This window comes from Lagopus muta, chromosome 1 (genome assembly GCF_023343835.1).
Source record: "Lagopus muta isolate bLagMut1 chromosome 1, bLagMut1 primary, whole genome shotgun sequence".
NCBI lineage: Eukaryota > Metazoa > Chordata > Aves > Galliformes > Phasianidae > Lagopus > Lagopus muta.
In genome coordinates, this window is record NC_064433.1 from 177018983 (window position 1) to 177043866 (window position 24884).

General features: G+C 43.2%; 1 protein-coding gene across 11 annotated transcripts in view; it reads right to left on the minus strand.

Annotated features, from left to right (window-relative positions):
• Positions 1–24884, minus strand: part of LOC125687981 (intraflagellar transport protein 88 homolog) — a 50799-nt gene that overhangs the window by 17707 nt on the left and 8208 nt on the right. For 3 of the 11 annotated variants that reach the window (XR_007374542.1, XM_048933399.1, XM_048933404.1), the window contains exons 8-21: positions 24060–24166; positions 23286–23396; positions 22957–23188; positions 21266–21336; positions 20803–20889; positions 19086–19185; positions 17930–18016; positions 17103–17289; positions 16393–16501; positions 13913–14063; positions 12706–12821; positions 11409–11491; positions 9927–9992; positions 8094–8200 (exon numbers count right to left, since the gene is read on the minus strand). Coding sequence is in view for 8 of the 11 variants with exons in the window: in XM_048933399.1 (XP_048789356.1) it covers positions 8094–8200; positions 9927–9992; positions 11409–11491; positions 12706–12821; positions 13913–14063; positions 16393–16501; positions 17103–17289; positions 17930–18016; positions 19086–19185; positions 20803–20889; positions 21266–21336; positions 22957–23188; positions 23286–23396; positions 24060–24166 (1614 nt within the window). In the remaining 3 variants the exon portion in view is untranslated. Of the gene's footprint in view, positions 1–2879; positions 3100–3525; positions 3622–6753; positions 6815–8093; positions 8201–9926; positions 9993–11408; positions 11492–12705; positions 12822–13912; positions 14064–16392; positions 16502–17102; positions 17290–17929; positions 18017–19085; positions 19186–20802; positions 20890–21265; positions 21337–22956; positions 23189–23285; positions 23397–24059; positions 24167–24884 lie in introns of those variants that run through there. The other 8 variants (XM_048933397.1, XM_048933403.1, XM_048933402.1 and 5 more) reach the window with 7 other exon arrangements.

Genomic DNA, 24884 nt, shown 5'->3' on the forward strand with positions numbered 1-24884 from the left:
AGCACTTCTGGCCATACACCAAACAACCCTGGCAGTGCCAAGGAACAGCAGCAGGAAACACCTGGGACTCCTGCAAGATGAGCAAAGGGCAGCAATTTGTGGGGAAAGACTGAAAGAATTAAACGTAGGGAGGCTGCTAAAGGTCTCTCACACAGGAAAGAGCGGTACGCAGATCTTCACCATACCCTTGCCATGGAGAAGACATGGCCAAGATCATGTCAGAGGAACTGCCTGTCCACTGACAAGGTGCACTGCGTCACAGTGCGCTTTCATGAGGGCCGCGTGTCCTTTTTGGAGATACACAACAGCTCTGAAGGCATCTGGGAGACTGCTGAGGGACTGAACGCGCTGAACAGCCGTCCTCTGAACACGGTGCAGCACAGCTGCTTCTGCGGGCGCTCCTTGGCTCTGCCTGCACAGCCTGTGAAACAGCAGGTTGTCATCATCAAAGCTCATCGCTCTTCATAAAGGGCAATTCTGTCCTGCACGCTTTCCAAACGCATCTTGCAGCGTCTCACAGCACCAACGATGAAGGAGAAACGGGACCTGTGACTGGGCAGCGTTCTCGGTGAAGCACGAGAGCTCCCACTGAAAGGAAACACCTGCCCAGAGAGGCCGAGAATGGAACCCCCCGCTTTCCACAGTGAGCCACGTTCTGCAGGCAGTGCTATTTGACAAAAGCGACGCACCAATACCTGAGTTTTGCAGGCGGGCGTTCATCACACCGGGCGGTACGCATGCTTCGCTTCCAAAGCTCTCCGTCCGCTTGCTTTGTCGTACTATTTCCAACAGCACTTCGTGTCGGAAAGCCTGACGGGGCACATCGGCCGTGTTTCTCTCGGCGGGATTACCTCTCCGAGGAGAAGCGGGCGGCGGCCGCGCCACACAGCACACGGGCAGGACGATCGCTCCGAGGAGCCGAGCCGAAGGCTGCCGGACGTACGGCCGCACCTCACGCCTCGGGCTCCCACCGGCTCTCCCCGGAAGGCTCCTCCCGCCGCCATCGCCCGGCACCCGCCCGTCGGACCCCCCTCGGCGCCCCGTCCCGCCGCGCAGCCTTCGGGCCCGCCGCCTCCCGGCCGCCTCCAGGCCGCCTGGGCACCACGGCACCCGCGCGCACCTGGAGCCCGGCCCCGCCGCCTCCCGGCCCCACCCGGCGCTCCCCCGCCGCCCGTCGGTCACCTGTAGGCCCAGGGCGAGGCGCTGCGCAGGTTGACGGGCAGCCGGAACCTCTTGTCGCCGCCCTGCCGGGCCCCCGCGGGGCAGCTGGCGTTGCGCTGGCGGCCGGGCGGCTCGGGCTGCAGGGTGTGGTGGAAGGCGCCGAGCATGCCGGCCGCCAGCCGCCCGTACAGCTGCTCCAGCAGCTCCTCGGGCCGCTCGCCGCAGCTCCGGGGCCGGGCCGGGCGTTTAGGCGCTTTGGCGGCGTCCGAGCGGAGCGGGAGCAGCGCCGCGCACAGCAGCGCCGTCAGCACCTGCAACGGGCAGCCGTCAGCGGGGCCGCCGCCCGCCGCTCCCCCCGCCCCCCGCGCCCCCCGCGCCCGACCCGCTCCCGGCCGCGCGGCCCCCGCCCGCCGCCCCTCCTCACCCGGCCTCGCTGCATGGCGCCGCTCGGGCCGCTCGAGGAAGGCGAGGGGCGCGTGCCGCTGGCTGTCTCCCGGCGGAGGAGCAGCTGGAAACGCGCCCCGCGCCTCGCCGCATCTCCCCTGGCCTCGCGTGCCAGGAGGATCGCGGGCGTTCACGGAGGAGGCGAGCGCTCCGGCGGGGAGAGAGCCCGGCCCCGAGCTCGGAAGGAAACGAGCAGCGCGCGAACCGCAGAGCCGAGCGATGGGCTCGTGAAACACAGCTTTATTGTGAGGCGCGCTGGAGTCGGTGCGCATCGATCCCTCAGGATAAGCGCTGTTTTCTCCGAGAAGGCAGCTAAGGCGCTGACGTGCTTTACCCCTGCCCGGCCTCGCATGGAAACCGTGCCGCTGCGCTCCTGGCAACAGCTGAGCCCCACGTGCGCCCTGCACGGAGCGGCACGGGCTGCCCCGGCCTCCTGGCCTCCCGCCTCGTGGCGCTGCCCTGAGCACGTGGCGGTTGGTCACGCACCTTCATGGGGCTCTGTGACCTCAGAGCGATCAGATCCCTGGGTACACAGGAACGGTGTTCAATACATATTTATTGGTTTGATCGACACGTATCCTAGGAAAGAGCGACGGCACAAAGGAGAGGAACCAACCGAGGGATTGATGAATTCAAGCTTTATTGGCAGACAGACCTTGGAGACTGTTTCACAGGAACAGCGAGGGCCGGCGCTGCGCAGCTCTCCTCACCGACGGAGGGCTGCAGGCTGACACCAGCAGTTGCCGCGCTCCGGCCGCGTCCCCGTCCTGGCCTACAAGACAAAACAGCCCTCCACCACCACCTGTGCCCAGAGGTTGCTCACACTTGGTGTCTCCGGACACAGGTGCGTGACTGGGATGCAAGAGCCCGCCCCCCCGGCCCCCCTTCTAAGGTCAGCCCTAGCTCCTGCCTGTCCTGTCTCATAGCAGCCCCAGCCCCAGGCCCTCCCCTCCCCGATCCCTTCTCACTTCAGCTCCTGCTCCGCTGCTGCCCGCTCTGCTCTGGGCTGCTGGCTCGCCGGCAGGGCCCTTTATATACCCGCTGGGGCGGGTTCCACTGTTCTAGCCTTTGTGACACTGCTGCCGCATCGCCATGGTGACTGAATAGCAGGCGCTGATGGAAGGCCCGCCCCTCACCTGCCTGCATTGGAATCTTCGCTTTCTGCAGTTTCAGTGCAGGAGTCAAATAACCCAAGCATCACTTATTTGTCACCGATCGTAAAACACGCTGTAGCTTCAACTCCAAAGTGTTTCATAGACGGTCCCATACACACAAAGTGTTTCAACATTTATTTCTTGAAAACTGGTACAAAACCACCCTGAAGAAGCTCTGCTTTGCTAAAAAGGAAAAAAGATTTTGAGTGGACCCCACATTATTCCGGAAGCAAATCCTCTCCTAGTTCTTCATCAGCAAAGTCATCTTCCTCTGTTCTTTTCCTTGCTGCAGTTTTAGGTCTTTCTGCTTGTGGGCCAAGTGGGTCTGTGTAGGAAGCATCTGGGATTCAAACAAGGACATTTGAAACTGTTACCTGCAAGTACTTCTGGCTTGGTTTTAAACACCTCTAATTAAACAGGAGACTGCTTTCTAACATGACACGGCTGTCAAGGTATCTTCTTTGAAATGCAGACTAGAAAGATCACTGAAGGAGAAGAAGATACCACATTTGGATTTTTAAGATCTTTTTCCTGACCAAACCTTGCAGCAGAAAAACAGTATCATTGGGCCACGTTCCTTAGTACCTACAGATCCTTTAAAGGGAGCTCTGAACAATGAAACTGACGGCATTCATCACGATTATTTCATGGGGAAAACGCTTTCCTGATTGTGCAATTATTACACTGCTCTTCCAGTAACATCACCTTTCTCGTTCCCTTCTCTTTGAGGGTCTGGAAAATCGCATGGCATAAGATGCCCACTTGCCTATTGCTTTGCTGCTGCTGCTTTCATAGGGTTCACTTGTTCCAGACAAAGCTTTCAGTTTGGCACTCAGCCTTTCCCCTTTGCTACCACCAGCATCTGGAAGGCAAAAAAAAACAGTGAAAAGGCAAGGAACTTGCTGTCATGTGCTGTGAAATCGTGATACAAGAACAACATAACTTCAGCTTTCTTTCCAACAAGATTTAGCGAGACCATCCTTTCATGATGGAGACATGATAAACAACTGCTGAAACTCGGATGTGCTGTTAAAAATCCTTCAGGTTTTTTTTTCCTTTTTTTTTTAATCACCAAAAATGTTAAGGGTATGTGCTGATGCAATCTCCTTCTAATGTGAAGGAAAAAGATCACAAGCCATCAATCTGATATTCACGTAGAGAAGAAACTTTTTGCGCTTATCGAACAAATGTGTTCAGATGTGGGTAAGCACTTCAGACGTAATGCTTCTTTTCCTCTCACCACACAAGAGTAGGCATTATACTGACGCTCACACACATGTGAGTTTTTTGGGTCCATTTCCTTCCACTCCTTGCACTATCCATGCATATTCTATTCATAGTCTTCAAAGTATGCTTTGCTGCATCTCGTGCTTCTTCTGTGTTAATTCACGTTGACAAAGCAAGGTTCTAAGCACACACCTTGCTGGCTTCTCTTTCCTCTCAGCTTCCTTCACTGAGCACTTTTAAGTAACATTTCCTACAACAAGGAAGTCTGAACTATTAATGCCCCTACTACAAGTACAGGGGAGAAATACTTGCAGAAAGAACTTCTCCTAGGGATGCCAGGCACAGGGCTGGTAAGAGGAAAGAAAGAAAAACACGCATCGTATCTAAACTACTGGGAATGCATATGCACTTCCATTAGCTAGCAAGTACTTTCATTTAGCTACCAAGTCATAAACTAAGCATGATTCCACGCCTCCTTGGAGTCAGTAATGATGACAAATCTCCCGTGCCATGAAGGAAAATTATCCCTTTTGGTCTTGGCAACAACACTGTAAGAGATGAAACTGCAAATGCGTACAAATGTTTATTTTCTGGCAATGGAGACAGCAGTATTTCCAATGCGTATTCAGATCTTGAAATAAAGTAATCCTCATTTATACTTCATGTGCGTCTCCACGCAAGCTGTTTGCAGACACTTCTTAGGCTGAAAAATACAGATTCATAACCCAGAAACAATGCCAAACACTGGCTAAAATGATGGTTTAGTCTTTGGCTTTCCCTTCGTCTTCCTCAGCACACGGTAGACAAGCTACAGTGTAATCCTTCACGTTTGTTGCCACAACTTCCTCACTGATCATGTTCCCCATGTCAAAAAGATGCCATGCCTTTGACTCCACTGAGATACAGATCGATATATGTATAAAAATATATATTTATCTAAATACACACCATACAAGATGCATATGTATGATATACAGACATACATACACACACTCACCACAACTTTCAATCAGGACTCTCAACAAAAATTTTACTCCAGGTTCAATACAGAACCTTCTTTGTACCTCTGCTTGTTTTCCCAGTTATTTCCAGGCAGGCTGGATCTTTGCCACTGACTTCATACAGCAGAGGCTTCCCAAACACGCTCTTAATACAGGCTTGTTCCCAAATGCTTTTTTCCATTCTTTCACAAATTTGACACTGTATCTTGAGCATCACATTAAGAATTACTGCTAGGACAAGTTCGAGGTCAGTTCTGACCTTGATTATCCTCTCATCCTCTTGATGTTTACAACTGCTTTTCTCCAGTTGTGCTGACCGAGGAGGGGAAGAAATCCCTTGGAATTAGTGGAGTTTTCAGTGAAAGTTCCTGATGTGCTCAACCTTCTTAGGGGGTGACACCTTTCCTTGTTTCTTTCCAATAGTATTTGGAAGATGGGATATTTCTGTCTTTACATAAAGGATTGCCTTGCTTGTCATTTAAATTCTCTGTTACTAAATTCCTGCTGCTACCTGGTCCTGCCTTTATTTTCCTATTTTTTATTTTCCTACTAAGACAGGTAGACATCATGACAAATGACTGCTGTAAGAAGAGAGACCCTTTGTGCCCTCTGCCTGGATGCTTGGGGCACTGTTTTGACTGCCCTTGCAGTGACTACCCTTACCTACTCTGCCTCTACTTGACTGATCATCAGAGAGCTTATGTTAGAAAAGAGATCCCAGACATTTCCATCCTTTTCCGTTACCAAAATAAGGAACTTCACCCTGAGGATTATTTGGCCTAAGGCTCAGATCAGGTAGAATTCAGTTCTAGGCGAACTGTATTTTTTCCTACATAACAAGATGTGATGTAAAAGCCTCCCTGGTGAAACTGCTGAGCTAAAATAAGAAATGAGAACTCATGAGAATCCAGTACTAATTCTTACCCCTTAGAGAACTCAGTAGAGCAGCCTTCCTAACTACTAAAGCATTCTAAAATATTCCTTTTACCACAATGCTAGTAATTTTCATTACCCTATAGAATGGGATCAAGGCAGTAAAACTTTTGCTATGTCAGTGGATAAATACAATTACCAGCTAGTTTCCAGTTAAGAAAAAATGCAAGAAGTGTTTCACTGAAAAAGGAAGGGAATACAAGTAAGAATTTCTGGGTGAGATCTTTTATGAGACTGAATGATGCAAAATAAAAATGAAAGCAGAATAGCAAGGAATAATTTCCTATCTGGGTCAAAATGGACTTTATTCCAGCTGGCCAAAGTAGCCGGAACTCTGGTAGTTTCCTCAGAACAGCAGAGGGGAACAGTCAGGTTTAACAGTATTAATGTCTCAGGATTTAATAATGGAAGGGAAAAATCATTAGCTCTGCAATCTGTCGACTGCCTAGTGAGGAAAAGACTGCACAGGCAAGCGTCCAGATTTGCCTTCCTACAGTTTCACATTTAGGAACCTCAGCATTGTGGATCTCTGGGAGCAGAGAGACTTCACAGTCAAGAGAATGAGCTTTTCGTCAAGGAAGCCTCCAGCACTTCATCTCTGCCTTACTGGGAAACGAGAAAGAAGGAGCAAGAAGGTACACAGAGGTCTTCCAATTACAGGGTTGGTAGCACAAAATACTCTTGAACTCGCAACAAACACTACTGGATGATTCCTCAAGGCTTGGTTGTGTGCATTTATAAATGCAAGCAGGTTCCACAAACATTTTACGAAAAACTATTTTCTTTCAAATCCTGACAAGCCCGATATTTAAGCAGAGGCATTAAGTACTTACCTCCACCAGCACTTCCTTCCCTGCGGTTACGTGCACTGCCATCTCTGCCAGATTTAATGCGCTGCAGAACAGCGGAACGGGTTCAAAAAGAAGAGAACAGAGCCCCCATTCACTAATGTACGTTAGAAATAATTATTACAAACCCCACCTAGCTTATTACTAAAACAGAAGAAGAACATTAAATGGCGTTTATCCTACTGCCACTAATAAACTCTATGTTTTCAAAGCACAGAACTGTCCCCAAATCAGTGTTAAAGCCAATGTTTATGTAAAACTAGAGTCCTGTGAAATTCAAACAGACCATCTCAATAAATTGTTCTTTTTCAGATACAATTTATACAAGGAACGTGCACAAAAAAATAGTTCAGATGAACCCCTGTGAAGCACAGCTGAAAAAACAGGCAACGTAGACCTCCTTGCATGAGTTCAAAGTGGCCTCTGCTCATTAATGTCTTGCAAATCCTGCAGGCGTGTTGTTATTGTAGCGTTTCAAGGGAGGTGGGGAAGTAAGGAAATGTATGAAAAGAACTATTCACCCCATAGGTCTGAAATTTTGAATGCCTGGCGTGGCACTGCAATGTACAGCAAAACTTAAATTGCCGTTGAGTGTTAAATGTAAGATGAAGGTGAAGGCAAACACTTCAAAAACTACGCTTAAAAACTCGGCTCTCTTGCTCAGAGGAAGGTACCATAAACATCTTCCAGCCGTGTTTCTTTAGAGCTATGTGAAAACTCTGACAGTTCATCAAAGCAATACCTCTGCCTCACATGGCAGAAATGGCTTCTCTTGGCTAAAAACCAAAGTTCTCATACACACATACTGTCAGTTACCAGGTGGCACATCTCAGAAAGGGACTGCTCTATGGTCAGGCACAAATAGTCAGCATTTCAAGCACTCATCTATCAATACAAGTGATCTCTGTATCCTACAGAATTCAGATGCTGCATGAAACGTGTGCACGCTACTGAATCACGTGTTCAGGACCATTAGTGCAGCTTCCCTCCAAGCTTCTCGCCAACAGAAAAAGGAACAGCCTTTAAATCAAAAGTCACAGACGACATTCCAGAGGAGCTGAATTATGCGTGTGGCTCCAGCATTCCCAGCACAGCCACATAACCCATTTTTCACTAGTATTTAAAATCACAGAAAACCCAGTGCTCAACAAACATTCAGACAGATTTAATGCTGACCGCTCATGTAAAACTAAAGAACCCAAACCACCAAACATGAGCCTGTCCATGCCAGGAATTTCATACGTACTTTATTTGAAAGTGCCATCAATCCTGTCTTAGCTTTGTCTGTGGTACGCGGTCCGTACTGCAGGAAGAAATAGGCTTACCTGCTCTCTTATCTCCTTTAATTTTTCCACTTTCTTCAGTTTTGTCAGATACTCGTGGACTTCTTTCAGTCCCATATCTGTGCAGAGACGAACTAAAAATCGGAGGCCTAATTGAAGAACAAACCACTGTGAGAGAAAGGCTTACAAGCAGCTCCAACTACAAATGCACCCTCCCCAGACTGGACATACTGAATGGCAGCACGGACCACTGCAAACAGCTGGGAATACAAGGTGACGCCAGTCCAACATCACTATGCAAGTTACGATGCTGTGCACAAATGCAACACTTTCTGTGATGCAGTGGCTACACCCACAAACAGTGCTAACGTCATTTATGTAAGCTGAGGATGCAAAACATGTTCAATTCCTTCAGCTCAGAAAGCTTGACGAACATTTTGGAAACTGGAAAGTATAATGGTACTAACTTATTACAGAGGAGCCACTGTCAATAGCATTTTCTTAACAATAATTTTGTACATGCCAAGTGAATCAGAATGGTTTGCTGCTTTTTGGGTTCTTTTGTTGCTCTAGTCCATTTTCCAAATATCAACTCTATAGAATAAAAAACACAAAGAGCAAATAGAACTGCACAGTGGAAACAAAAGGATCCCTAACAGCAGTCATTGGAGATGCTGGACCAGACTCTTGAAACATCGATGCAATTCCTATGTGTTTATTTCTGCCTCAGAAGGATGTTGACAAGCAGGACACAAGCCGCTTCTCTCAACTTCTTTCACAGATATACACTTTTTAATTATTGTTTTTGCACTAGGTTAGTTTTCTGCTGCTTTAAGGGAGCTGCAATTGTTCACTGAGGGATCAGGTCAGTATCAGAACAGCGTAAGGAAGAAAGCTGGGAGCATACGGCCGGAAAGGGAAGAGTGAAGAACCATTATTTCTGCAGTAGAAAACTCTTAGATCAGCTGAATTTCTTGTCCAACTGCTGCCTCAATTTTCTAACTTGTTGAAACACCATTCAGAAAAATAGTGGCATTTCTAAAAGTTTCTCACATACTCCAAGTGAGTAATGAGAACGTGGCATTTTGCCTGCAACCTGGGGAAGCCCTACTACTGAATTGATCTTGTACAACAGAACTGAATGCTTCCTCTTAGAAGCACCTTTGTTAAAGCAGAATGATACCATTTTGTTCTGAAATACAGTGAAAGCTCTTCCCGTTTCAATGTCAAAGCGTAGGCTTGTTGGTGACAACCTCGTCGTTGGCAATTAGTACAGCAGTGTGAGATGTAGGAGGACGTCACGGCAACCAGTCACAGGCCCTGTGTGCTCCAGGACTTCATCATTTAGACTACAGGTGTGACAGCTTCTGTAAAACATCTTTCTCGTCCAAGCGGTTTCCTGTAGCGCACTATGCAATTCTCTAAGGATTTCCTGGAGACTATTTGGCCTACTGCACTTAGGAACTCTCAACCTCCTTTTGGAAGGACGGGCTTTGGTAAAAATTTTACTACACCTTTTTTCCTTCTTGGATCTGGAAATTTACAGCAGGAGTTCCAACTGGTGGGGACCAGAAGTCAAAATTACCAGAAGTAATTATAAAATGTAGCAAGTAGGCAAGAAAGTGAGCTCAGCCAGTCAACTACAGTCGGCTCATTTCCATATTTCTTCTTCAGCAGAACCCCAGTACTTCTTAAATCCCATCTCTGTGTTGTCACAAACAATAACCAAATACGGGGGCACAAGCTGGAACAAAAATGTTAGTTCAAAACAACATCTGGGCACGAAAACTACTTACATCGTATGGATCACCAACAAACAGATTTAAGGTAACAAGGTTTTCTTTGATGGTTGTACCACTCAATGAAACAACTTACATTCAACGTTCTCTGGGAATTTTTGGTGAATGACTTTGTACTTCTCTAGAGCTTTCTGGTAGTTACCTGCAAACAAAACAGACGTCTGCTACCAATGTTACCACATATTCAAAAAACAAGAAAAAAGAAAAAAAAGGAATATCTGAAGAGGAATACATACAGTTCGACAGCACTGCTTCTGTTCATTTTAATACATGATTTAATATTGTAAGACCAAATTTGAGGAAACCAAGCTTCACAATCATTAAATACTACTCAACAGCAAAAATTGAAAGCATCTGAAAAGCGTCCACATTATTCTATGAAAAACAGTTTCCTGATTTTTGCCCTTTTTCTGCCTGCTAGAACCCTGCTGTCCTGTGATACATTAGGTGCATCCTGTACATGTGATACATCCTTACCTACATAGCATAGATAACACATCTAGTGCCTATCCAAGGTTGCAGATAGATGGACTGCTCAAATAGAAAGGTGGAACTGCTGAGCTCTGCTGTGTTTCTTTCAATCAGAATACTTGCTTATGTCTCTCCCCTTCTCTTCTGCCCCAAAAGTGGTTTTCGCCAATCTAGTAGCAAAGTAATTAGCCTTCAATTTGGTTCACCTTGATTAGCATGCAAAGGACTGACAGAGCTTGTGAATCTAAAATTCACCTCCATGATATCACTGACCAAAAAGTTTGTTCATATCTCACTGTCTTTATTTTCCTGACGTGAGACAGAGAACAACTGAATCTGCTCTGTGTTAAACATGATAAGCTGGAAATTTTATCAGTGACTCACGAATGAGGTAAATAAACAGCCAGGATTTCTTTGCTGGGAAAGCAGTTAATCTGCCTCTCCTTCAGTGGCACTGACTGCTATTAATTCACTGCCTTTCCCAGGTCCTGTTCCTTTTTCCATTGCTGAGTTCAATAACCAGAGACAATCCCTAATTTCTTCAGAGATCCAGTGCTGCAGAGTTCTAAAAAAGCAGAAGGAAGAGTGACCAAATGGGACAGCTCAAAAGGCGAGCCAAGATGATGTGATGAAAGAACCTCGATAGCTGAGGCACTTTCCGTTTTGCTTATGGACACGTAATATTCCCAGTAAGAAACTGCACAGTAAGACTGCTTGTGCAACACATGTACTACTGAAACACCTCAAAGATTACATCTCTTGTTGAAAACAAATGGGAATTAAGCAACTTCAAAATCTAATGACTATGTTAGATCTATGTTATATCCTTATTTTAAGTACTTAAGAGCACAAGGAACGTTTCCTGCGTAAGTCAGTACAGGCATACTTCTCACACTGGAAAGACAAGTCCTGCTTTATTGCACACACACAGAAAGTTTACAACAAAATAATACGTAACTGACATTTTAAACAAGATTTAGCACCAGAACTCACAGGAGACAGAAAAGATCAGAAGAAAAAAACAACATCAAAACATCAATCAAAACAAAATTTCTCAACTCGCTGCAGAAAATGTTCCTGAACTTACCGCTTCTCCGATAGCAACTGGCAACCATCAGCTGCCACTTCACTTGGGTAGGTCTGCACATCAAGAAGACAAAGTTGGGCACACTGTAAGCACACAATAAATAGGCAACATATTCTGCACAGCATTTGTAAAAACCTACTATGAAACTCCTCTGAAACATTCCACCCTAGTAGAGACTCTTCCTAGCAAGCAGCTCACCTGGTCAGTTCACACACAGTATATTTGTGTGTCATCTTCTCCTGTTCAGGGCTCAGGTTACTAGATGTAATTTTATTTCCAATCAATAACGATACTTATTCAGCAATTTATATCCTGACTTTCATATTTATCAATTAACACACTTAGATGATTTCAATAACAAATAACCACCCAAGTATCTGTGCTGTATTCTTTGCTAATAATGGCAAAATCCCACAGAGAAACCATTTCTGTATGAAAGGCAGATGATAATCGTAGATAACCATGTAGAATTTCATATGTCAGTTATTCAAAACCACTTTGTAAGGTCCTGTATTTTGACCAAGCTCCTGTCTTCTGACTAAGCTTTTTGCATCACTTCCAGGGGACACGATGCCTTACAAGGATCGACTACTGCAGCACCAATTGCTCTTCATGTTACCTTTGCCATTTGCACACATTTGTTTGCTGCACCAACTGGTTGACCTGGCTTTAGTATTTTACTGCACCTATAACTGCACATTTTTATATCCTTCCCTACACACAGTTGAGTTGAATTACTTTAAATGAAAAGCTGGATTGACAATAGAATCGTATGAACAGCTTCCTACAAAAATAAGAGTTTGAAGACATTTTCATGAGGAAAGAAGGAGCCTCAAGCAGAATGGAAGAGAGCAGTCTGCATCTGAGGATCTGCATACTATCGATGCCATTTCTCCAAGCTGTCAGACTGACATTAAAATCAGGAGCACAGTCTTAATTTGATTATTCAGAATAAGTTAATGTGATTTCTCACTTAGGAGCAATGCGTCTGTCTCACAATCTCACTTTTCTGACTTAGAATACAACGTGTTCCCTACTGCATCGCTGTGTTTAATGACAGAGGATAGAGAAAAAAGGTTCTAATAGCTAATACCATCTCGGGCCCTTTCTTAACATTGAAATAACACAGAAAAAAACAGAAACACCACGTAAACAAACAGAAATTTGGGGAAATTTACATGGTGTTCCAAAACAGTTTGCTCTGATACTTGCTTACAATACTAAAGTTATCTCTGAGTGCAATCATGGATGTCTAATCACAGAATTTTTAAATAGACATAAAAGAAGAATTACTCACAGGATAAGTGCTGCTCTCTCAAAGTACTCAATGGCTTTTTCACAAAACTGGGTGTCAATGCAATAGGCTCCAAGCCATTCAATGACCTCAATGTTTGAAGGGAAATAACGGTACGACTGACAAAATGGAAGAGGTGAAAGAAACACAACTGTAGTGATAAACAACATCTGTATGTCACTTCTGCAATATCTGACTCAAGTGTTTCATTCCCCAGCTGCCAAAAATACGTTCTATGTGAATGGAAGCAGTGTACTACGCTCAGCAATCCTGAGGAGGAGGGAAAAAAAACCAGTATGCTGCGTTTTCTAATTGCAGAATGTAGTTTAGAAGTTACCTGAGATAAGTCTGTCACATTTTCCATCCAACCTGACTTGAAGTACTACTTACACAGCCTGCAACAGCTACGATGTGTACTTATATCAGGTCTATCTGTGAACACATTACCTACACTGGTAAACAATGCTACCTAATACAATTTCACACTCAAATCACTCTGACAGAAAACTCACCTACAAGCATACTGTTCCAAGAAATGCATATGTGTGTAAAGCAGATTCTTAGAAATCTCCACTGAAACAGGCACCAAAATTACAACCATGTACAACTCCACCAGCACTCAGAATTGCAACGCTGCTCATCCTCACTTTACTTGTACACAAAAAGAACTGCTGGACTACAAAATGGCTTCTTGCCTTATTCCCATTTCAGAAACCAAAGCATCTCTAGAAATCACAGCCAGCTTGAAAGGAGAGAGGATGTCTCATTTGAGGCAACTGTGCATACTTAAAGCCTAGCAATCAAACACAGACACATACATTGATCTCCATATCCATCACACAGGTACACCTTCCAACTCATGCTGTCAAGTTAAGCACCTTTAAAATCACATTGATTGTACCCACTTCTAATCTCGAGTGTCAGAGTGAGTTTTAAATGGAAACTGTTAGGGCCCAGTGTAAACAACGACCACTTGGGAAAGAAAAGTTGGAGGTCGTATACCAGGAGGAAACACAGACTAAGTGCTTCCTTGGGACCTGACTACAAAAATTACATTTTGTCAACTACCTGCAAGCCCCACCTGACAAAGGCCATTCTTTCTTCTTTTGGATGACATTTTGAACAGTTTAAAGGAATCAGTCGTTAACTTGACACAGAAAACTACGGCACTGTTTTCTTCAATTAGGAGAAAGTAACAGAAAGCAAATACCTCATAGTAATAATGATAGGCTTGGGATTTATCACCTTCCTTGTCATATAATTTCCCTAGTTTTGAAAGCACATGTGGGTCAGTTGGTACTACACTGATCAACTGCATGAGCCACTCTATGGCTTGATTGGGATCTTCCAAGATTTCATAGCTGAGTTTTCTTCAGTTAAGGAACAGCATTAGGAGCATAAGGAACAGCAGTGATGATTTTTTAATTTACTCAGATTTCCAACTAATTTATATAATATAATCCACATACTAGATAAATATACTAGTCACTGTAGTGGGGATGCATATTGATAGAGGTTTTTTTTGTCTGTTTTAAACACAGACTTTTAATCATTTCTTTACCGTGACACCGAGCTGAGCAGTGCAGTGGACACAATACCAGGAAGGGAAGTCATCCAGAGGGACCTGGACATGCATGAAAAGTGGGTGCACAAGAATCTAAGGAGGTTTAACAAGGCCAAGTGCAAGGTGCTGCACTCGGGTCAAGGCAACGCCAGATACGTATACAGGCTGGGAGAATAACTCCTTGAGAGCAGCCCTGTGGAGAAGGACTTTAGGAGTGCTGACGGATGAAAAGCTGGGCATGAGCCAGCAGCTCATGGGAGCACACAGCCCAAAAGGCCAACAGCATCTTGGGCTACATGAGAAGAGAGCGGGCAGCGGGAGGGGATTATCCCCTTCTGCACTGCCCTTGCGAGGCCCCCCCAGGAGTACTGCGCCCAGCTCTGGGGCCCCCAGCAGAAGGGAGCAGCTGAAGTGGCTTCAGAGGAGGGCCTCAAAGAAGATCCAAGGGCTGGAGCACCTCTCCTGTGAAGACAGGCTGACAAAGCTGGCCTCATTTAGCTTGGAGAAGGCTCCGCACTGATCTCGTTGCAGCTTTCCAGTAATGGAAGGGAGATTACAAGCAAGAGAGGGACTGATTTTTCACACTTTCTGACAGTGACAGGACAAGGGGGAATGACTATCAGCTACAAGAAGGGAGATTTACGTTAGACATTCGTTTGTGGATGTCCCACCTCTGGAAGCATTCAAGACCAGGATGGATGGGGCCCTGGGCAGCCTGACCTAGTGGCTGCCAACCCTGCCCACAGCAGGGGGGCTGGAACTGGATGATCTGTAAGGTCCCCTCCAACCTAAGCCATTATATGAATCCATGATATTTTCTTCATCATCAGCAAGTATCTTTTGCCAAAAACAAGAAAAATGGATCAGAGGCTTCAGCTGCTCTTTCACCTTAAAAAAAAAAAAAATAACAAAATTGGGCTTAGTTGTAGCTTTTATGTCAGCCAATAATTTCACTTCTATTTTAATAAGAGTCAAGTGTGAGAATCATTTCTCATCTATTTCTGACCTTGACACTTGAGTTTGTATTTTGTAATACATCATTTTGTCCTTAAGTAATTGATGAAGCAAAAGTGCTATCCTTAAGAACAGACTTTTGCCTACCAAGAAACCTTCTGCTGTACGTCTAAGAAGGACAGCATAGGAAATGTTGAATTCTGGCCCAGACTACAGAAGCAGCTTTGATTTTCACGAGGCCTACAGCACGCTCTCCCCTCCTCAGCCACACAGCAGCTCCCACCTGCAGTACTCTGAGCTACAGCTACTTCCAAACACAACGTTAAAGTTTCTGCTGAACCCTGTCTCTCATGGAAGAAGCCTGCAATCACTGTTGGAAAACTGTTTCACGTATCTGCGGAGCACAGAAATTCTCCATCTGATCCAATTGTAGTGTATGCTTTTGTACATGGGCGAGGCAAGAAATACAAACCATAATCCTCTGGCATTTTTGGAGGTTGCTGACTGTCTCATCTCTTACTTTCATTCTTAAAAGTGCACTGCAGCAATTGGAATCTGTTCTGCTTTAGGGACAGTTTTATTAGGGTTTGCACATGCTCAGAAACACTGTTAAACAATTTTCAACTACAGCATACCCCTGGTGATGTGTGAAGCCAAAACATAACCCACCCTGTGCTTGGCTTTCCAATCTGTTTCTGCTTTTGCAGCGCTGGGAGACAATTCCTTTCTTACACGTACCACTAGCCTCAGCACAGCTTCCCAGCAGAACAGCACTTTCATTACACCTATTATTTTTTTCTTTAAGGCCTATCCAACTGTGCTTACAGGTATGACATTATTATCAGAATAAAATCAGCTGCATTTTGAATACTCCAGGACATACTTTAATACAGACCGTCAATGTTGAGCTATTCCCTGATACACACGCTGATTAATGCAGCAGGAGCAGCATTAACATATTTCTCCACTTGCTTCACTGGAAATGTCACAGAAGGTTTAAGTTCCGGCCTTGTTTTTATAAATATCAGACAATCAATCTAGGGACAATCATCCTCATCATAGTGGATGCTACAGTAAATTTCTTAGTCTTCCTGACATGGCTTAAACACGTATTTCAGCTGAAATGAGTTCACCAAAGGCATCATCCCTCATCACGACACAGAAAAGGATACATGGCTGCTATTTGGTGAAGGACCTGAGCACTGTTTCCAACTATTGCATGGAGTTTCAGGAAACAATCCAAAGCCCCATCTATTCTGTTTAACTTCTTGTATGTTAAACCTAACAAATAAAAATAAAAAAGGTGACAACGTAAGCGCAATGGGAAAAAGATGGATTCAGCTCATTAATTAAGAGAAGAACCAGGAGAAATAAGTAGGGACATGAAAGCCAACAGCGCTGTAACTGCCTTGACACCAGTGATCTCTATTACTTACATCATCCTTACAGTTCTTTAATGCTTTCCGCTGTTACAACATTAGGTGATAAAGGCAAGGAACACCAAGATAAGCAAAGACCAAGAACACAACTCATCTCACTTTTTGAGCAAGATGAATGAGGAAAAGGAATGGCTCCCAGGAGCACAATGCTGGCAATGGTTTAATGCTGCTAAAATGAGCAGGGTTTGGTAGATAGGAATATCTATGTCCATTTTGATAAACAAAGTGACTTACCATCACCAACTGGTAACTGCAGATGAGTTCATGGTTTATTTTTTGTAGAAGAGACAGGGAGATCATAGACTACAACAACACAAATTACTGAATAAAGTCCTAACAATTACTATACATACATACACAAGGAAAGAGTAAAAGCCAGATTCTCAGAAACACTAGCATTACCTTTAGACAAAAACTCAATCACAAAAGCATGTTTGGCTTACCAAGGTTATACAGTGCTTCAGCGCAAGAGCAATCATTCCTGAGAGCCTCTTTATAAAACTCAGCTGCTTTTTCATAGTCTTCATTTGCAAAAACGGTGTTTCCTTTGTTAGTTAGTGCTGCTGGGTTGTACCTATCAGAACTGACAGCTAAATCTGCATAGGTTGTTGCTTGTGCCAATTCCTTCTCCTAAATGAACAAAACCAACACTGTATCAGTCATTTCTCAGTTAGTTTTCCTGCACTTCTGGCTTCTCATGGGTACCACGAGAGTAGAATTTCAAAAGATTAAGGATGACAAAAATTACAGACTCTTCAAGCTGAAAATATTCCTTATGTATTTCAATAATCTCTTTAAAATGTCAGAGAAATTAGCACTTGAGACCTGCCCTGCCATTCCCTTCCATTCAGTCTGGAAGTTTTCACTGTTGCAACAGTGAATGCTTGTTTAAAAACAAAAGACAAAAACAATCCCTCAAACCCTATAAATTCCACACACAAACATATCTGACTAACCTACATACTGCACATGTCCCTGAATTTCAGACAGGGGCTTTAGGAGACAGGCTTTAAATGCAGGAGGTGAACTTCAGCACAGATCATACTTGAGGTCTGCTTCCGTGGCCTGGACATCAACCTCACCGTTCCACCCAGCAGAGCAGACAGAGGACATGCCCCAAACTATAGCCACAGGAACGTGTTCCAGTAGGGCTCTTTTAACATGCCCTTTCCTGCTGTTTGTGCAGGTTCAAATCAACACAGAAATTGCTACAAAGACACAGACATCGCTGCATCAGGTTTGGTTCTTCACTGTTGAAGCACACACTTACCAAATAATAAAGGAACGAAAGGTTTGTTGCAGCTGCACTCTTTACTCTGCTGTCCTTTCTCTCAAACATTTTGAAAGCCTCCAGTGCCTAGAAGCAATTCAGAAACTGCTGAATTCCCACTGAAGCAAACACCACAGCATTGAGAAAGCACACACTGAGCACTGAGAAACAAACGTGCAGGGGAGGAGACAGGGAGGAGAGGAAAAACTCCAGAAACCAGAAGAGCTCAAATACACAGAAAGGAAGGTGAACTTAAGCACATGGCCTCGCACGCATCCTTCCAGGTGATGGGAAGCTGAAAGATCTTAGACCATGACAGAGGTAGTGAGATTCAGCTCGAATTTTGCTCTGCATCATCTCTCATATTCCCTGCCACTCATGCTAACTTGGACTGCTGTGTTCTCCTTTAGCACTGATTCCTGTCACTAACTGGGAAAACAACCTACAAAGCATGGGAGAAGGAAATTGAGCAAATCCCATCTGAGTTCTGTTGTTCAGATGAAGGTGTTTGCTAACTGCTATCACTTCAAAAGGAACCTCTTTCATAGGCAAAGAGATGATGAAAACATGCTCTTATCCCTTGTCCTGATCTGCAAGAAAACTGATTAAAAGCAAGAAGTGCATTTGACTTAAAACTTCCTACGAAAAGATGCCATGAGACAATAACAAAAGCTGGAACCTTGGAAGCTGTGCTATAAATCTATACACACCTTCAGTGGCAATTTACATGCACGGTAAAGGACAGCTATAGCCAAAATTACACTGTACATGTTAACAAGAGACTGGTAACAGTTTGTGCCATGAGATCAGATCAGCATAAAATTCACCAGCAGAAACTGCCTTCAGGGCTCCAGTGCCTGCTCTGACTCCATCTGCATTAATTGCACTCACAACTTGGACAGCCAGGAAAGTCCTGACAAGGAGTTCAGGTGTCTTAATTTTGAAGTGAACTGCATTCATTGCAACTTCTACAGTAGACATTTCACTGAGATTAACTGTTCTCTCTCCAGTACTACATTACCTTCATGAGCAGCATCAACACAATCATGGGGCTTGCCTAAATTGCTCCTCCTGTTGCTGAGAAATGTGCTGCGGCCACATAAGATGTCTCTGACAATACCATAGGAAAAAGAAAGGATGTGAAAAGTTACTATACCTGGTTAAAATCCCGTTGTCTCAGATAAGTAGTGGCTTTATTTATCTCCAGGTCATTGGCTAGCTCTACATAGTGGGAAGCTTTGACTGCTTCAACACACCTGCAACAGAAAGAAATCTGATGCACAAAATGTATCTTGGCAAAAGCCACTCCAAGGTAAACTCTTGCTGCCAGTTCCTTTTCCCAAAGGGGTTCTTAGCTATTCCTTTTTTTTACAAAGGCAAAGGGCATTTCCGTTAAAAACACTTTAAAACACATTGTGTTCCCACAATCTACCTCAATAACACTGCCTCTGCTTTCTTCAGTCACTTGCCTAAATTTCATGTCATTTTCCAACCCCGAGTGAATGCTGTCATACTGATTTCTTTCTGGAATCCCACGATTATGTTGAGAACTCTATGTAAGAAGCTAAGAAATCCAAAGAATATTTGTCCCTACTTTATTTTGGTAAGGAACACTCACTTGGTGAGAAGTACAGTTAGTATTCAGAGGACTCAAACTAGTATCTGGGAAAACAAGCTCAAAATGCTGGTTAAGCTGAGATCTACAACTTCTTTACAGGACTTCAATGCCTCAGTCCTGAAGGGGGAAGAGAATCTGTCCTGACACCCACCCAACAATTCCACACATCTCACTGCGGAGTTCTTTAGTCAGCCAGAACAGGTATGAAAGACAACATTCTACTTAATGGAAAGCGTTTTGTGGAGTGCATGAAGGAAACTGAGCACCTGACAAACTGAAATAAATGAACTGTCTTAAGATTCCTTGAAGCAGAAAACAAACAAACAAACAAACAAGCTACAGAGCAAACAAATCGGCCTTCCTAAGCATATGCTAGGTTGCAAAGCAACACAATAATGTTCACAATACATACTGCTCTGGGAAGTCCAAAGGCAGAAGCAGGGAAATGACTGAATTCTATGACATTAAATCATCAGACACCACCTTGTGGGCTCTGGCAGACAAAGCACGTCTTCAGTGTGAGAGATTATTTCATCATTTCAACTTAGTGTAAGTTACTTAGTTAATGAACTAGAATTATAGGCCCTTCAGTGTTTGTAAATACTCCTAATTGGCCAACAAAGGGCAAAGCAAGGAAAGTTTCCTTCTTGTCCTAATTGAATTTCCTGTCCTAATTGAAGTTGGCTTTTTTTTTTTTTATTTTTCCTTTCAAGAAAATAGAACTCTGATGTAACAAACACAGCAGAAAGCAAAAGCTAAGCTGTAAATCCAAGGAGATGTTATCTCACACGTACATACACAGAAATATTACAGTTACAAATGAAAGGCAAATAAACGTTCCTAACATGTCGATACCTGTGTTCCATACCATGACAAGCCTTCATTATGTTACCTTCTAACTTAAAGACCCATTGCCATTGTGCTCTGTGTGTACATGGACATCATGTCTGCAGAGACTTTGAGCAGGCTCTGCAATTTTCAAACTCAGCTCCATTGGACAAAGCTTCCCTTGTGCTCACAGCCAGCAGATTAGAACATATTTCATCGCCGACTTTCACTGATGCAACACAATTCTTTTTTAAACACAGAATATGCTCTGGTTTTTTCTCCAGTGCATTACAGAGTCCAACTGAATACAGCCTGCACCCTACCCTTGTGATGTGCAGCAAACTGCACTCTCCAGAGCCCTCACGTTCATAACCAACCCCAGACTGGCATGCAGCTTAGACAGAAAGAAGCCGTGCTGAGCTCTTACCAGTCATAGCCCGCAGCAAAAGATGGCTCAAGGACTGGTGCTATCAGTTTAGCAGCTGCCATGATATAATCCTCTGCCATCGACTTCCTAAGGTAAAACAAACAAACACGAACCAACTGTAAAACCAACACACAAACACGTCACAATTTCAAAATCAGGTATGCAAGAAATAACCAAACCTTGCTCTTGCCCTTTCCTGCACTCGGGAGACAGTCTGACAATTCAGTCTAACTTGCTGCTACTACTGCTGCCTTGTACCTTGACAATGCTCTCACTTCTTAATGTTTTCCTTGCCCTGCACACGGTAGTCTCATTAAACAAACAAACAACAAAACAACAACCTGAAGCTGCAAGTTTTAAGCAGCACAACCCACCACATATGAGGGAGAAGGCTTATTTGTAATACTTTCAGGAACAAAAACCTACAGCATCACAGTCAAGAAGGAACAGACTCCACTATTACCTCTCACGTTCTATTTGTCTTAAACTGTCATTTTTGATGGCTTCAATCAGTAGGTTTGTATGTGGATCATCCTGGAAGGGGACAAAAGATTGTTATGCCAGTACACATGCATCTTCACTTGACTGTAAACATACATATATGCAGATTACAGCATCTACGGTGTGACTTACTTTCCACATTTCAAAAGTTGAAGTCAATTTATAGCAGTCCTAACGCTAACTACGAAACCTCAAGTTTGACACCACAGCTACTTTCATCCCATCTGAGCCCTCAGGCACGAGGCTCATGGCTCACACCGTGGCTGCTGATAGGTGCAGTCAGCCTCCCATGCATCAGACTGGCAAGGCTGACTGAGAAGCCTGCATCTTCATACCAGTGAGAACTCTCACATGTCTGAAAATAAGAACGTGCTTCAGCACTTGCTGAAAGGCAGTGCTGTGCAGCAGATGGAGGAACTGCAGCACCTCGTCATTACAACAGCTCACACAACTGTCTTGCAGTTTCCCTCACATATGTACATTCCTATCAGTTCTGACAGAAACACACAGAGGTGAGGTGCTAGCCATTCCTTGCTGATTTGCTAGAGGTGGATCAAAGCTGCAAACAAAATGAAGAACAGAACAAAACTTGATCAATTTTTCCTCTGACTACTTCATAGCAAAACAGCAAACTTGGAATGACAATTAAAACTGTACTAACCTATCCTTACAAAGAGCATCCAGAATCCAGAGCTCTTCTTCCAACCAGTGATGTTACACAGCCTTGAATTGACTCTGCAAGTGTTCAGTGATCCTTATTGCTACATAATTCCCATATAGAAACCATATCAACTATATAATAAATATACATGTAAAAAAAAACTTAAGAAATTGTATTTATATGTATATCAATAATAATATAATCAAACATATAATAATATATAATATAATCATGTATCTATAATAATAATTATTATATAATATAAAACACAGTGTTTCACATAGTAAATGCTGTTTGCCAATGCTAGGTGCTACAAAGCAACAACTATAGTTGAGCTGCAAATATCTTTGATCTTCAGGATTGAAAAAGAAGCTATGTGAATTTAAAAAAGGGATTGCTAAGGGAATATAAAGTGTTTGTCTTAATCTTTCCGTAGGCAATCCCTTTAAAAAGACCCTAAACCTATTCATTATTTTTCCTTTCTTTATATCATGAACAGCTGGTTTCATGCTAAAAAGGAAGTTCAGTTCAAATTCTATGCTATCTAAAATAACTATCTCTACAGTTCACTTAAACCTTCTCTATGTTAAAAAGACAACTGTATTACCAGTTTTATTAGCATTCACATAACTGGCACTAGCTCATTTATTTGTTCCTCTTGTTTCAACTTACAATTCAGCAAAATGTTAAATAAATAAAGGACACAAAGAAATGAGTGAGCCTAAAAATCAGCCCTGATGAATTTCAACAAAACTTTTCAAGAGATTTTATGTAGACTGTATCATTTGAGGAAAAAAATATTCGAACATCCTCAACATCTTTTACATTTCTGAGTGGTGCTGCCATGTTAAATTCATCCCAGTAAAAAAATGTTACTTTAGATATGCACATACACATCAGCTTACATATTTGTACAGTCAAAGCATTCAACATCTCTCCCTCTTCCTCCTGATTTATTATATAAATACAGCATTTATTTAGTTCAAACTTACATTTGGTGAAACGTATTTGTCATCATAATCCACTTCCAAGGGAACCGCAATCAGTTTTTGGAATGCTTTTTTCATTTGTTCGCTGTCTCCAATAGCAAAGTAACATACGAGCAGGTTGAAGCCTGCCTTCAGGTTTGGGGACAAGCTCATTATGTGTTCAAATGAAGAAACGGCATCCATGTACTGGCCAGTTTTAATAAATGCAACTCCAATATTTTGCATTATTTTAATCCTAAGCAAAGAAATCAGAGCTAGGTTACTCTTTTATTAACTATCATGTTGTACTCCAAACTTTCATTTCAGAACTGTGCTGAACAGTACAAGCTCACCTCATGTCTTTGTGGACACTAGGAATCTGGTCTAGAGCCATGCGGTAGAATTTGATCGCTTTGGAATAGTTCCGCTGTTTTAAATATATATTTCCCATATTGACCTTCAGTCTACCTGTCACAAGAAGTCAATGAGTTACAATCTTTTAAAGCATAGTTACAGCAACTTTTAAAACTAGCTGAAAGGGAGATCAGAGCTTTTTTTACTAAAATCAGTCTTCGTTACAGTCATCCTTTAAAGGAGCACAGCAAGGAAAAGCCTCCAGGTAACTCTGACCAAGAAGGAGATAAAATAATAGCAAAACCTAAAAAAAAAGACTATCAATGTAAGACACGTCTCTCATTTTTGATTGTGAGCTGAGGGATGACTAGACATTTATGATGGTGTGCTCCAGGAAGGCAGCTGTAAAGAAGCACCTCAGAGAAAGAGGTGGTGGAATCTGCAGGAGTCTCAAAGATGCCCAAAACGTTGAAGGAAGATTTCAAAAAGAGCAAGCTGAATCAAAAGAAAAAAAAAATTAATACCAGAGTAGACAACATATTATGTTCCATGAGCAAATGGTGCACTTGACTCTGTGCTCTGTTATGGAAAGAAAAGACTGCATGAGCTGAAAGAGTGTTAACCACACTAAATTATACCAAGCCAAACAGTATGAGCATCCAGCACTCATCCTGGCAGATGAGAGAGCTGAGGTCTCTTTGAGCCAACACATACAGATGAGGTCCTGATTTTGAATGCATGAGTACCAATTTTTATTCATTTTGGTACATAACCTACCTCCATTGTTGAACATCTTATTCTTCACTATAACTTGGTAAGTGTTTAGTGCTTCAGCATACATTTCATTAGCAGCATATTGACTGGCCAGATTGAAAAGAACCTAGACCAAAAAAAAAAAAATTATAGGTATGGGAAAGGAATGTTCTTATATCAACTGTAATAAATTTGAACTCTTAGTAGATACTTTCAGATAAATTTTACCTAAGAAATATGGCTTTTGCCAGTTTTAACTTTCCCATCTTTAATGCTCCTTTGTTCTTTAAGATAAACAGTGTAATTTATGACTCCCAACGTGTGGAAAATGGTCCTTCACAGAAAAGAGAATTTTTTGAACTGCTATTTCAAAAAAAGAAGTTCAGTTGGAGTCAGGTAAAACATCCCCAATATTTATTTAAGCTTCACTGGAAATTTCTCTGTGAAATAAGCAACTGAATCTGCCTAACTTGTTACATTTACCACTTTCTCTACAGCAAGTCAAGATACCAATATATTTTTTGTTATAATATGTTCCCTGATGGTTCAAGATAAGGGCCATGTTTGATTCTCCTGTTTTCTTCTCCTTTGTATTCACACATTACATTGCCTACATACTCATTTTGGAAGTATGGAGCTTACATTTACTGTATTTTGATATGAGCTTTTTTAATGTGATAAGCAGCTGGAACGTCCCTGGGTGTCCTTCAACTTATACTGACTATGTGATGGATTCCTCATCTCTGGAGGTATTTAAGAATGTGTGGATGGGGCACCACAGGACATGATTTAGCATTAGGACTCCATAGGTCGGGTTGATAGTTGGACTTCATTATCTTGAAGGC